At 37.2% G+C, this 14307-nt stretch overlaps 1 protein-coding gene across 1 annotated transcript in view; it reads right to left on the reverse strand.

Moving 5' to 3' along the window:
* Positions 1-14065, reverse strand: part of LOC121441119 (zinc finger protein 280C-like) — a 40797-nt gene extending 26732 nt beyond the window's left edge. Inside the window, exons 1-4 of the mRNA XM_041642254.1 lie at positions 13903-14065; positions 6811-6876; positions 6353-6486; positions 3076-3181 (exon numbers count right to left, since the gene is read on the reverse strand). Of these exons, the coding sequence (XP_041498188.1) occupies positions 3076-3181; positions 6353-6486; positions 6811-6876; positions 13903-14044 (448 nt within the window). The 5' untranslated portion in view covers positions 14045-14065. The remainder of the gene's footprint in view (positions 1-3075; positions 3182-6352; positions 6487-6810; positions 6877-13902) is intronic.
* Between the last annotated feature and the right edge of the window lie 242 nt (positions 14066-14307).

A 14307-nucleotide genomic window follows, 5' to 3' on the forward strand; every position in this document is an offset into this window, starting at 1 on the left:
GTATTTGTGCATCTTAGGGATTATATGCTACATGCATGTCTACAGAGCTCAGAAGAAGGTGTCAGATCTCCTCGAGCTGGAGCTCCAGGTGGTTGTGAGCTGCATGACATGACATGGATGCAGGGAACTGAGCTCAAGTGCTCTTAACTGCTGAAGCATCTCACCAGCCTTATCTAAATTAAAGAAAATTACTCTTAAAGAGTTTTAAATACTGATCTTTCACGTTATTTATTTTTATTGCTTTGATCTTTGCTATTCCCTACTTTCAAGACTTCCTATTTACACAAATAAAAATAAGCAGGCGGCCCTAATTAAATCCAGTGGGTCACACAAGAAAAGTAAAAACAAAAAGTGGAATGGGGACTAGGGAGTTGGTGGAGGTGGGACGAGTATAGTGGTGGTGGGGGGAATGAGTGTGGTCAAAATGCATTACATACATGTGTGAAATTGTCAAAGAATAAATTGATGAAAAAGAATATTTTTGAAATTAATTTTTGGGATGGAGTCTCACTTTGTAGTTCTGGCTGTCCTGGACTTTGCTATGTAAACCACACTGGCCTTGAACTCACAGAAATCTGTGTGTCTCTGCTAGGAATAAAGGCATGCACCACCACCATGCCTGGCTAAAAACCAAAAAACTTATTCTCATAAAAAATCCTATTTCCCTTCTTCAAATTCAAGCTCAAATCTAATTTTCTCTGAGTTTTCATGGTCATCCTAGACTTCAAACGTTATCACATATTTGTGGTTATTATTATAAACTTTAATAAACCATTTAAAGTTTATAAAACAATTTCACTTTTCTTAATTTTGCAAACTCAATAAAATCCTAAGATGAATAACATTATTTACAAATGGCTCATATTAGGTCCAGAGAATGAATGTATTATGTGAGAAACAGAAAATAATATTTTAAAGTCAGGTAGTAGTGGTGCACACCTTTAATCCCAGCATTTGGGAGGTAGAGACAGGCAATCTCTGGGAGTTCGAGGCCAGCCTGATCTACAGAGGAAATTCAAGGACAGGCTCCAAAGCTATAGAGAAATCCTATCTCAAAAAACTAAAAAATAGGGGCTGGAGAGATGGCTCAGAGGTTAAGAGCATTGCCTGCTCTTCCAAAGGTCCTGAGTTCAATTCCCAGCAACCACATGGTGGCTCACAACCATCTGTAGTGGGGTCTTGTGCCCTCTTCTGGCCTGCAGGCATATACACAGACAGAATATTGTATACATAATAAATAAATATTTAAAAAAATCAAATTTAAAAAAAAACAGCTCATTGGAGCAAAAAAAACTAAAAAATAAATAAAAACAGTATTTTAATCAATGTGAGAAAAGTGACATAGATTAAGTTAGGTGACTTGATAAAGCCTATACAAATCTGTAGAACAGAGGTTTAAACTTTTATCTTTTAATCCAACTTTAACAGTGTTTAATATACAGGACAAAGCTCTCTTCTCTACAGTTTAAAAACCTTTGTTGAGACAGGGATTTATGTAGCTCATGCTGCCCTTGAACTTGCTAAGCAGCTAAGACTGGCCCTTGAACTTCTGATCCTCCTGGCTCTACCTCCCACGTGGTGGAATTTCATAAATTTCATATGTGTGCCACCACACTTAGTGGAGGATCTTTAAATAGTGAGTAGGAGTTAGTCTTTAACTTCTAGAAGCTTCACAAATTGAGATTTGTTCTAGGAATGAGACCATGTGCTTAGTAAAATCAAATTTAAGACAACTATTTTATTTCCCTATCAATTTTGGTTCTTGGTTATTTTGCTAACTGGACATAGGTTAATATCAAATGAAGTATTTAGCAAAGTGAGAAAATATTGTGACACTCAAATTACTTTAAAACTTTCCCTTTGGTTTGATAAATGTAATATACTACTTATTAGTAAATAAAAATTCAAAAGATAATTATGTTCCTTTCTAGTGAAATATATCAAATTAGCTAATAGAGAAGCTACTTTATTCCATTATAAAGAATTTCTTTTTTATCTAGGTAACATTCTTCTACAATTATATTATTTACATTCATTAAGATTTTGTCAAGGCAGAAAAAAATTTTTTTAAATGAATTTTATTTCAATTGTGCAATTTCTATTCCTTCAATGAATATATATTAGGTACTGATCATGTGCATATTATCTCTTTAGTTCTGCCATTTTATAATACCACTCTATTATGTTTAGCTATCTCACATGTCATTTATTATATAGAAAGTTTACCAAAATTAAACTAAAGCCATGCCAAACAATAAATATATTTTACACAGTATTTAAGTCATCAGGAGACTTCTCTGACTTACAGAAACTATATTAAGATTTCATAGCTCACAGACAGTTCTAAATGAGAATAAACTCAGGCAGGGATGGTGGTGAAATCTTTAATACCAGCACTCAGGAGGCAGAGGCAGGTGGATCTCTGAATTACCAGCCAGCCTGGTCTACAGAGTTAGTTATAGGACAGCCAGGGCTATACAGAGAAACCCTGTCTCAAAAAAAAAAAAACAAAAAAAAACCAAACAAACAAACAAACCAAACAAAAAACCAAAAAAACCCAAACCCAAAAACCTCAATTAGCACACACTAGCTAAACTAACAGAAAGAAAGGAGATAGTCCATTAAATAAGATTGCACATCTAAAGCATTCAGGAATGATAGCTCTATTTACATCTTATATCCAAAAAATAACACGAAGGCACTGATTTCAGAAGTATGTGTATGCATGTGGGTGTACTGTGGAGGTTAGAGGACAACCTGCCAGAGTCAGTTCTCTCATCTTATTGTGTGGGTTCAAAGATCAAACTCAGATCAGCTTGGCAATTGCCTTTGTTGAGCAATCTTTCTGCCTTTTTAAATCTTTATTAATTTGTTTACTTAGTGTGCATCTTTGGATGGCATGGAGTCGATTCTCTACTTTTACTATGTAGGTTCCAGGGATCCAACTTAGGTTGCAAGTTTAGCAGCAAGCACCTTTACCTGCTGAGCCATCTTTAAGCCCTTGTATAAAAATTCTATATGAACATTAACAAAGTCTCTTTTTGTAGAATTTTAAGAAGAAATACTAAATCAAACCTTCTGTACTCCTTTTCAGTATGCTGTAGGATGGTTTATCCTTGGTTGAGTCTAACTGTAAGATAGAAGCACCTGGATCATCTTGTGATGAAGTCTTTGAAAAACTCTGTAAAACGTTAAAGTTATTTTGTTAGTTATTAAAAAAGTAAACCGAATTGTATGCTAGTACTACAAAAATCAGTTAGAAAGCACAAAAGTAATTACTACCCTCTGCTAAAATGAGCACATACTGCGTGAAAAGCATATTGGCATTATTAAATATTTTTGTAATTTCTTTGGAAAATTAAAATTAGGTGTAAATAAAGTGTTAAAATAAAAAACAGTTATAACACTGGTAAGGTTTCATTTTTTGGTATAACTTCTCGGCAAGAACGTTTTAGCAGTATCTACTAAAATATAAAGGCTTTCAAAATCCATTATTCCTTGATATAATCATTCTACTTCTAAGAATTTGTGATAAGGAAGTGAAAACGTTAACAGAGCATTTATAAAAGCAAAACACAAAAACCTGTATGTTCAACAAAAGAGGAATAGTTCCATAAGTTTGACAGACTATTAAGCATGATAAACAATGAATGACAAAGAACTATATTTTTAATGCAATATTCAGTTAAAAATGAGGAATAGGCATTAAATATGTATAAATATGGTCATGACAGACTATACTATCTACAGAAAATAAAAATCAAAATATAATATATTCCCTTGTTTCTAATAACTTTCACATACATTAACTTTCATAATACAAATATTTTGTTTGCTTGTCTTATGCTTTCAAGCTGAGATAATTAAGTTGGACGAATTTTCTGTTCTTACTAAATATTACTTTTTTTTAAATCGAGAAAGAGGAAATGAAACAATTTCCCAATATAATCTTGCATAGCCTGGGACTGACTATGAAGAACAGACTGGCTTCTTCATCCTCCTGCCTCAGTTTCCTGAGTATAGCCATATGCCACCATAACTGGCTTCGTCACTAAATTTTCTCATCAGTTTGTTAGGAACTTAAAAAGACAGGTACTGGAGAGATAATGTCTCAGTGGATAAGAGTACTTGCTGCTCTTGCTGGGGACCTGTGGTTCCTGAGACCTGAACCACATATAGGTTTACAATTGAATACAACCCTAGTTCTAAGGGATCTGGAATCCTTTTCTGACTTTTGTAGGTACAAAACACATACATGGTGTGCATACATACACACAGACAAAAGAATTATGGAGACAGATACTGAAATTACCTAAAACAGCCAGGCAGTGATATATATATACTTAAATGTATGATTAGATATGTGTATAAACCCCTGGGCTAATATGGATTGAAATCCTATGTTTTGGTTACCAGCTGGCCTTCGGATAATCATTTGGCTCCTTGAGTTTCCGTCTCCTCAACCATAAATTGGGAATAGCCTCCCTCATAGGGATGTCCTAAGAATTATGTAAAAATTACATTTGCACATATCAACAGTTTCCCTCCAAATGTTAAACATCACTGCCATTTCTTACTTCTATTAAAAGTCTTTTGTTATTGTTTTGTGAAACAGTCATACTTTGTAGTCTAGCCTGGTCTGGAACTTACAATGAGGAGACTGGTCTTTTTTTTTTTTAAAGATTTCTTTATTCATTATGTATATAGTGTTCTGCAGGCCAGAAGAGGGCACCAGATCTTACTATAGATGGTTGTGAGCCACCATGTGGTTGTTGGGAATTGAACTTAGGATCTCTGGAACAGCAGGCAGTGAGTGTTCTTAACCGCTGAGCCATCTCTCCAGCCCAAGGAGACTGTCTTAAAGTCAAAATCCTCTTGCCTAGCTTCCCAAGTACTAGGACTACAGGCACATCAACAACCATGCTGGCTAAAATGTTTAAGAACTAAATAGTGAAAAGGGTTTTGACAATAAACAGTCACAATTTGTTGGAATAATCATCTCAATTAAGAACACCTAAGTTTACTCTCTTAAGTTGATTTCCTTTGTGTTTCCTCTTTATTTGATTCTTTCTTTAGCTGTACAGAAGCTTTTTAGTTTTATGAGGTCCCACTTATCAACTCAAAGTCCTTTCCTATACCTATATTACATCGCGTACTGCCTATGCTTTCTTCTGGTAGTTTCCATGTTTCAGGTTGCAAATTGAGGTCTTTGATCCACTTTGAGTTATTTTTTTGTGCAGGGTGATAGATATAGGTCTGATTTCAATTATCTGTATGTGGACATCCAGTTTTCCAGAACCACTGGTTGAAGATGCTGTCTTTTCTTCAGTGTGTTTTTGGCCTCTTTGTCAAATACTAGGAGTAGAATATAGGTTACTGGGGCTGGAAAGGGCAAAGGGGAATAGTCAAGACTTTAGTACAAAAAACTCTAGGTAAACACTAATGAATAGGACTGAGCTCCCAAGGTCCAAATAAGGAACAGAAGGAGGGAGAACATAAGCAAGGAAGTCAGGACCGCTAGGGGTGCATCCACCCACTGAGAGGGTGGGGCTGATCTAAAGTGAGCTCACCAAGGCCAGCTGGACTGGGACTGAAAAAGCATGGGATAAAACCGGACTCTCTGAACATGGTGGACAATGAAGGCTGATGAGAAGCCAAGGACAATGGCACTGGGTTTTGATCCTACTGCATGTACTGGCTTTGTGGGAGCCTAGCCTGTTTGGATGCTCACCTTCCTAGACCTGGGTGGAGGGGGGAGGACCTTGGACTTCCCACAGGGCAGGGAACCCTAACTGTTCTTCGGACTGGAGAGGGAGGGGGAGGGGAGTGGGGGGGAGGGAAGTAGGGAGAGGGAGGGAAAAGGGAGGGGGCGGAAATTTTTAATAATAAAAAAAAGTAAAAAAAAAACAAGCAAAAAATAACCTCTAGGTAACGTAGCTATTGGACTTGTAGTGTTGACTTTAATATATTGGGAAAACCTGCATATAAAGATCACAAAATATGCTACATAATTGTGAGCATAAAATAGTGTTCTTTAACACAATGAAATGATTTTGGCTTAAAAATAAAGCTAAGTGTGCTGGCTCATGTTTTTTAATTTCAGCATGCAGGAGGTAGAGGCACATGGCTATCTTTGTTTTGAGGTCAACCTGGTCTACATACTGATTTCCCAGAGAGCCAGAGCTACATAGTGAGATCCTGTCTGGAAAAAAACAAGCAAAAAAGAAAACCTAAAGATAATGACATTTTCTATGAGTAATTATGTTAGTTAGCTATGACCATTCTCCATTAAAGCTGGATATATACTATCCAATGTGTTCCTGAATTAACTGTGAAGTTAAAAATTACTTACAGGTTTAAACACAGTCTGAACACCAGAATTCTCTGAAGATTTGGATTTAGGATGAAATCTACGCAAAGCAGCCACTGGATTATGTAATGGATTTTTGTAGTGTCGATTTGCAGGTCTGAATATATTAGAAATAGCTAAACATAAAGAACAAACAAAAAACAATGTAATGAACATATTGGTATACAATTCTGTCAAATAGGTGAGTTTAAAATTGTAAGGGCTTAGCCATTAAGTATACCCACTGCTCTTGCAGTGACCACGTTCAGTTCCTAGCATCTACATCAGGTGTTTAATAACCACATATTAATTCCAGTTCCAGGGGATTTAATGCCCTCTTCTACCTTTCATGGGCACCTGCACATACATGGTGCACAAAAACTTACACAGGCACAAATACATACACATAAATAAAAAATTAAACAAATTTTTGGCATTAAGAGAGTATAGTAATACTGTACCTGGATTGAGTGAGTAATTCTTTAGTCCCTTTGAAGATGAACCAGGGCTACATCTATTCAAAATATCTACAAGAACATTTAAAAACTCATTACTGAGATAAACTACATAAAGATTATGGAAAACTGTCTAAAATAGACATATACAACCAACAGTAGAAACATATTTATTCCCCTTAATGGTTATAAGATTTTATGACTCAAATTCTTGTTAGTCAAAAATCAAGCCCATGCACATTCCTCATCCATAGATATCTGGAAGTTTCATTATGGACTAGCTGACTGGCTTGCTTATCCCATAGGTGATGGTGTCACCCCTGGGTGGTATAATAAAATAGCAGGCTGAGCAAACCTTGAGGAGGAAGCCAGAAAACAGCATTTCTCCAAAGCCTCTGTGTCAGTTATTGCCTCCAGGTTCCTGCCCTGTTTGAGTTCCTACCCTGACTTCCCCCAATGATAAAGTACAAATTGTAAGATGAAATAAATCCGTCCTTGCTTATTACTTGAGCTCAGAAAGGAAAATTATCAGATAACACATTAAGTTAAACCTAGATTTTAGTATATGATTAGTTTCAGAGGTTAAATACACTATAAGTCAATTTGGGTCTGACAGGATACTCTAGACCATTTCAGACTGCTATCTCTTGTCCCCATATGAAGTTAATTTTATGGTTACTGAGGAATCATATTTAAATTCAAAATTTTATCTTTTTATTTTATTTTTTGGTTTTGTGAGACAGGGTTTCTCTGTGTAACAGCCCTAGCTGTCCTGGAACTAGCTCTGTAGATCAGGCTGGTCTAGAACTCACCAGAGATGCACCTGCCTCTGCCTCTGGAGTGTGGGATTAAAGGTGTGTGCCATCACCACCCAGCTTAAATACAGAATTTTAAAATCTGATTAAAATTTCTTATCACAAGAAAATGATATCTAAGTTATGGTTCCTACTGCTGTTGAAAAAAACACCACGACCAAAGGCAACTTAGAAAAGGAAGGATTTATTTCATCTTACAATTTGTACTTTATCATTGAGGGAAGTCAGGGTAGGAACTCAAACAGGGCAGGAACCTGGAGGCAATAACTGACACAGAGGCTTTGGAGAAATGCTGTTTTCTGGCTTCCTCCTCAAGGTTTGCTCAGCCTGCTGTTTTCTTATACCACCCAAGGGTGACACCATCACCTATGGGATGGGCCCACCCACATAAATATCAGTTAAGACCATAGGCCAATTTGGTGTGGGTATTTTCTCAATTGTGGTTCCTTCTTCACTATCCTACCCGACCAACAGACAGGACATCCAGACAAAAACTACACATAGAAATGCTTGAGTTAACTGACTTTATAAGCCAAATGGACCTAACTGATATTTACAAAACATTTTACCAACACACAAAAGAATATTAATTGTTCTCTGCACCCCATGGAACTTTCTCCAAAATCTGACATAATGAAAGCGGTTCTAAGGACAATTTCATAGCACTAAGTTCCTACATTTAAAAAAAATAAAAGGAAGCAAGGAAGTCAGGACCGCGAGGGGTGCACCCACCCACTGAGACAGTGGGGCTGATCTAAAGTGAGCTCACCAAGGCCAGCTGGACTGGGACTGAAAAAGCATGGGATAAAACCGGACTCTCTGAACATGGTGGACAATGAGGGCTGATGAGAAGCCAAGGACAATGGCTCTGGGTTTTGATCCTATTGCATGTACTGGCTTTGTGGGAGCCTAGCCTGTTTGGATGCTCACCTTCCTAGACCTGGGTGGATGTGGGGAGGACCTTGGACTTCCCACAGGGCAGGGAACCCTAACTGCTCTTTGGACTGGAGAGGGAGGGGGAGGGAAATGGGAGGCGGGAGGAGGTGGAAATTTTTCAATAAAAAAAATAGAAACTTGAAAAAATGGAGAGTTTGTACTAGTCACTTACCACTACACTAGAAAGCTCTGTAACAAAAAGAAAAAATTACACTCAAAAGGAATAGATGGCAAGAAATAATCAAATGAGGGCTGGAATCAATAAAACAGAACAAAAAATACACAGAATCAATTAAATAGATCTTAGAGAAAAATCAGTAAGATTGGCAAACCTCTATTCAAAGTAACTAAAATGTGGACAGAATATCTCAGTTAACCAAATTAGAAATGAAAAGGGGGTTATAACAACAGGCATCGAAGTAATCCAAAGAATCATAAGGATATACTTTAAAAAATCCTACATTCCTCAATATTGGAAAATCTAAAAGAAATGGATAATTTTCTTAATAGATACCACTTACAAAAGTTAAACCAAAGTCAAATAAATAATCTAAACAGACCTATAACCCCTAGTAAAATAGAAGCAGTAATTAAGTCTCCCAACTTCCTGTATCTCCCAAAAAAGCCAAGGGCCCAGATAGTTTTAGTGCAGAATTCTACAAGACTTTCAAAAAAAAGTTAACACCAATACTCCTCAAATTGGTCCATGAAATAGAAAGAGAAGAAACTATTCTTTTTAGGCCAGTTACCCTGATACCCACCAAAAACATAAAAACCCAACAAAGGAAATTACAGACCAATTTCCCTTATAAACATAAATGCAAAAATTCTCAGTAAAATACTTGCAAACCAAATCCAAGAACACATCAAAAAGATCATCCACTATGATCAAGTATGCTTCATCCCAGAGATGCAAGGATGTTTCAACACATGCAAATCGATAAACATAATCCACCAAATAAACAAACTGAAAGACAAAAACCACATGATCATCTTATTAGATGCTGAAAAAGCCTTTGGCAAATTCCAACACACTTCATGATAAAAGTACTGTAGAGATTATGGATAGAAGAAACATACCTAAATATAATAAAGGCAATTTACAGCAAGTCCATAGCCAACATCAACTTAAACAGAGAGAAATATAAAGCGATTCCACTAAAATCAGGAACAAGACAAGGCTGTCCACTCTCTTCATACTTATTCAATCAACATGGTACTTAAAGTCTTAGCTAGAATAAGATAACTAAAAGAGATCAAGGGGATATAAATCAGAAAGAAAAAAGTCAAAGCATCTTTATTTGCAAATGATAAAATAGCATACATAAGTGACCATAAAATTCCACTGGTAAACTCCTATAGTTGATACACCTTCACCAAAGTAGCTGGATACAAGATTAACTCAAAAAATCAGTAGCCCTCCAATATATAAATAACAAATGGTCTGAGAAAGAAATCAGGGAAACAATACCTTTCATAATAACCTCAAATATAAAATATCTTGGAGTAACTCTAGCCAAACAAATCAAAGACTTGTATGGTAAAAATGTTAAGGCACTGAAGAAAGAAACTGAAGAAGGCAAGATCTCCATACTCATGGATCAGCAGGATTAACACAGGAAAAAATGGCCAGCTACCAAAAGCAAGGTACAGATTCAATGAAATTCCCCTCAAAATTCGAACATGATTCATCACAGATCTTAAGAGGATAATTCTTAGCTTCATATGGAAACACTAAAAGTTCAGGATAGCTAAAATAATCCTGTACAATAAAAGTATCATTATCCTAATTTCAAGTTGTACTACAGAGGTATAGTCATAAAAACTGCACGGTATTGGTACTAAAACAGACATGTTGATCAATGGAATTAAAGACCCAATATAAATCCACACAACTATGGACATCTGATTTTTTATAAAGAAGCCAGAAATACACACTGGAAAAAAAGAAAGCAACTTCAACAAACAGTGCTGGTCAAACTGGATGCCTGTATATAAAAGAATCCAAATTTATCTATACTCATTACCCTGCACAAAACTCAACTCCAGGTGGATCAAAAACATCAAAATAAATACACACTGAACCTTATAGAAGAGAAAACGGAGAATAGAAAACTTCCTGAAGAGAATACTGTTAAGCACGGGCACTAAGATCAACAAATAGTTAAATGGGACCTCATAAACCTGAGAAGCTACAATCCATAGACCCACAGAGGTTAGGTATAATCATAAGTGACTGGAGGGTGGGGGCACAGACTAATAAGGAATGAAAAATAAATTATGGATGCATAGGAGGACTAGAATGGGAGGATCAAGCAGGGATGGGCAGGGAAGTGGGAGATGAGGGAGGAAATATGGGGAAAGAGAGCTAAAATCAAGGGCCATTTGAGGAGTTATAGGGAAGCCTAATACGGTAGAAGCTTCCTAAAATATATATGTATAATGAAGAGGATCTAAATAAAATCATCAAATAATGGGTGAGACAGAGTCCCAACTGGGTATCTCTTGTCACTAAATGGAAGTTTCCAGTACTGGAGCTGGGTTAAATCTAAATGAGTTGTCGGCCTAAGGGGTCCCATGGGAACCCCCAAACAACCCAGATTGTTGCCAAGACAACAGGATGCTCTTCACAAACTGACAGCAAGGACCCACTGCTGAAGACAACATCTACACAACTAGAGTTGATGAACTGGTGCCTACATAGAGCCTTCATCCCTACATTCCAATGTCTTTGGTACAGGAACATACTCTACATGCTCTCAAAAGAGAAACATAAACACCAATCTAGCCACAAACCCTCTATTTACAATGGGGTACTGCCTGCAAGATATGCTAGGGTAGTGGTGGCACAGAGCTCGTGGGAGTAACCAAATAATTCCTGATTTGATTCAAGATGGAACCCATGTCTGATACTGCTTGGGTGACAAAGAACCTGAAAGTAGATAGCCCAGGGACCTATGGTAAAAGCAAACACTACTGTTCTAAAACAAACAAAACAAACATACAAGAAAGTACAGGAATAAAATGACTCTTAATGATATTCTGCTATACTCATAGATCAGTGCCTTGTTCAGCCATCATTAGAGAAGCTTCCTCCTGCAACAGGTGGAAACAAATAAAGAGACTCACAGCCAGACATCACGCAGAGAATGAGAGACCTTGGGAACACTCAACCCTAAACAGGATGTCTCCATCAAATTGCTCCCCTCAGGACTCAGGGAACCCTTGGGAAGAGGAGGCAGAAAGAGCCAGAGGGGACGGGATTGAGGACACCAAGGGAACAAGGCCCTCTCAATCAATAAAATGATGCACAGGACCTGCACATGTCTACACCAGATGGAGTCCTAGAGCTTTAAGGAGAAGTGGACACATGTTCCCACCCCAATCCAGCAGCATTCTCCATTTGATAACCACTTGCAAATAAAAATCTAGTTTTCTCCAAAGGAGTCTCACTGGGGAAACTAACTACTCTTAAGGCTAGGCTGCAATCCCTGAAAATGATCTCAACACATATTTGGAGGTTCCGTATTTCATAATGCTGTGTCAGGGCTCTAGCTTTTAAAAAATTTATCTTATTTTTTTTCATTTTATTTTATATGTATGTATATATTTTTCCTTCTCTCTTTTTAATCCTACAGGTCCTTTGCATTCATATTATAGCTTCCAGTTTAGTGTTTTTTGTGGGATGCTGAAGTATGTGAATGAGTGGGTCTCTACATCTATATCTGTTTCTTGTGCCTTTTCGGGGATCTTTCTTCTGTTTGTTTATGTTGTCCTATTAGGATGTGTTAGGGTTTTTTAAAATCTTACTTTATTATTATCCTTTAGAAGCTTATTTGTTTTCTAATGAAAGACAGAAAGGGGTGGGTCTGGATGGAAGGGGAGGTGGGAAAGATCTGGGAGGAGTAGAGGGAGGGGAAAACATAATAAAGCTAAATATTATGTAAGAAAAATATCCATTTTCAATAAAAGGAGCCTCCCACACAAACAAACTAGAGCAGCTGGTGAGATGGCTCAGTATTAAAGGTGCTTGATGACCTAAGTTTAATGCCCAGGACCCATATAGTAGGGAAAAGAGAAACCCATTTCTCCAGGTTGTCCCATTACCCATGGGTGTATTATCTCTCTCTCTCTCTCTCTCTCTCTCTCTCTCTCTCTCTCTCTCTCTCGCTCACACACACACACACACACACACTCATGCACTAAAATACATGTGACAAAAATATTTTAAAAGTAGGCTCTCTATCATATAAGACCTATAATGCATTCAGGTAATCTTAATCCTTAGTTACTTTAATTATTCCCTCTTTTCTTACACACGCTATTTTAAGTTCTCCCCTTCATTACTGTATCTAACCACTGTAGTGTTATTTTGTTTGTTTTAACAAATAAAGCTAGCCTGAAGATCACAGTGCAGAGCTAAGCCACTAGTTAGCTGTTGAGGCCAGGCAGTGGTGGCACACACCTTTAATCCCAGGATTTAGGAGACAGAGACAGAGGCAGACTGATCTGTTAGTTCAAGGCCACCCCAGGCTACAGGAAACTGATTCAGTCTAAAAGAGAAACAGAGCTCACACAAAGGTTATCCTAGCACTTGGGATTCCATGCCTTTAATCCCAGCACTAGCAATGTAGAGATAAGGGTGATATGGCTGGGCAGAGAGAGGACTGTAAGGCTGGAGGAGACAGGAGCTCATTGCAGTCTGAGGATGTATTGGTAAGAGGTAGGAACTCTAGTGGGTGGCTGCTCTGTTTCTCTGATCTTTCAGCTTCTACACCCTGATAGCTAACTCTAAGGTTTTATTATTAAGAACAATTAGAATTTGTGCTACAAACTACATTGTCACCACAAACATCTTAAGTGCTCACTGACCGTTACTGTGCTTTCCTTTTTAAAAAAACTTTGTGTGTTTGTGTACATGCATGGTCATACCGTGTGGGTATATATGCATGTGGGAGGCCCAAGGCATCAAGATGCTGGCAGTCTTCCTCAATCCTTCTTCACTCTATTTACTGAGGCAAAAAACTAAACCTAGATTGGCCAAAAAGGCTACAAACTAGCCAGTCACTTTCTTCCAGGGATCTCCCCCTCTCTGCTTTCTAAGATTTGGGATTACAAAAAGGCAGCCATTTTACATGGCTTCTGGTTATCCAAATCCCAGTACTCATGCTTGTGGCTCACATGACAAGTACAGTAACTGCTAAGGCATTTCCCTAGCCCTATCTTGCTTTTCATCTAAGCTCTGTACAGAACAAATACATCAAGCACTAAAAATAAAAGTCACAGGTTTTTCCCACTCAAAAAACCAACAACTATCATAAGAATCTTCACTGAAATAAATGCTTACTTGAAATAGCTGGTTTGGAACTTGATATCTCTCCAACAAAGATCAACTCATCATCATCATCGTCTTTATTTTGAATTTCGTCTACTTTCTGCTGCCATGGTTCCAACTCTTCTTCTTCACATTCCATAACAAGTTCTGCCATTTTTGAATTATCTAATTTCCTAAAGGAGAGAAACCCATATTTTCAAAAGGAAAAAAAACTTTTTGTAACAGGAAGTATGATAATTAAAGATAAGTTTTATTAATCTTAAAGGAAATTACTGAATAACTACACATAGCAAGAATAAACTGAGAAAGCAATTTATATATCTAAACTAAGCACTCAGTGTAGTAGTATACCCCTGCAACCCTACCTACCATTCATTCAGGAGGTTGAAGTAACAGAATAGTTATTCTGAGGCCTGT

The sequence above is a fragment of the Microtus oregoni genome, unplaced genomic scaffold (assembly GCF_018167655.1).
Source record: "Microtus oregoni isolate MIOR12 unplaced genomic scaffold, Mior012 000073F_ref0000255, whole genome shotgun sequence".
NCBI classification, from domain to species: domain Eukaryota; kingdom Metazoa; phylum Chordata; class Mammalia; order Rodentia; family Cricetidae; genus Microtus; species Microtus oregoni.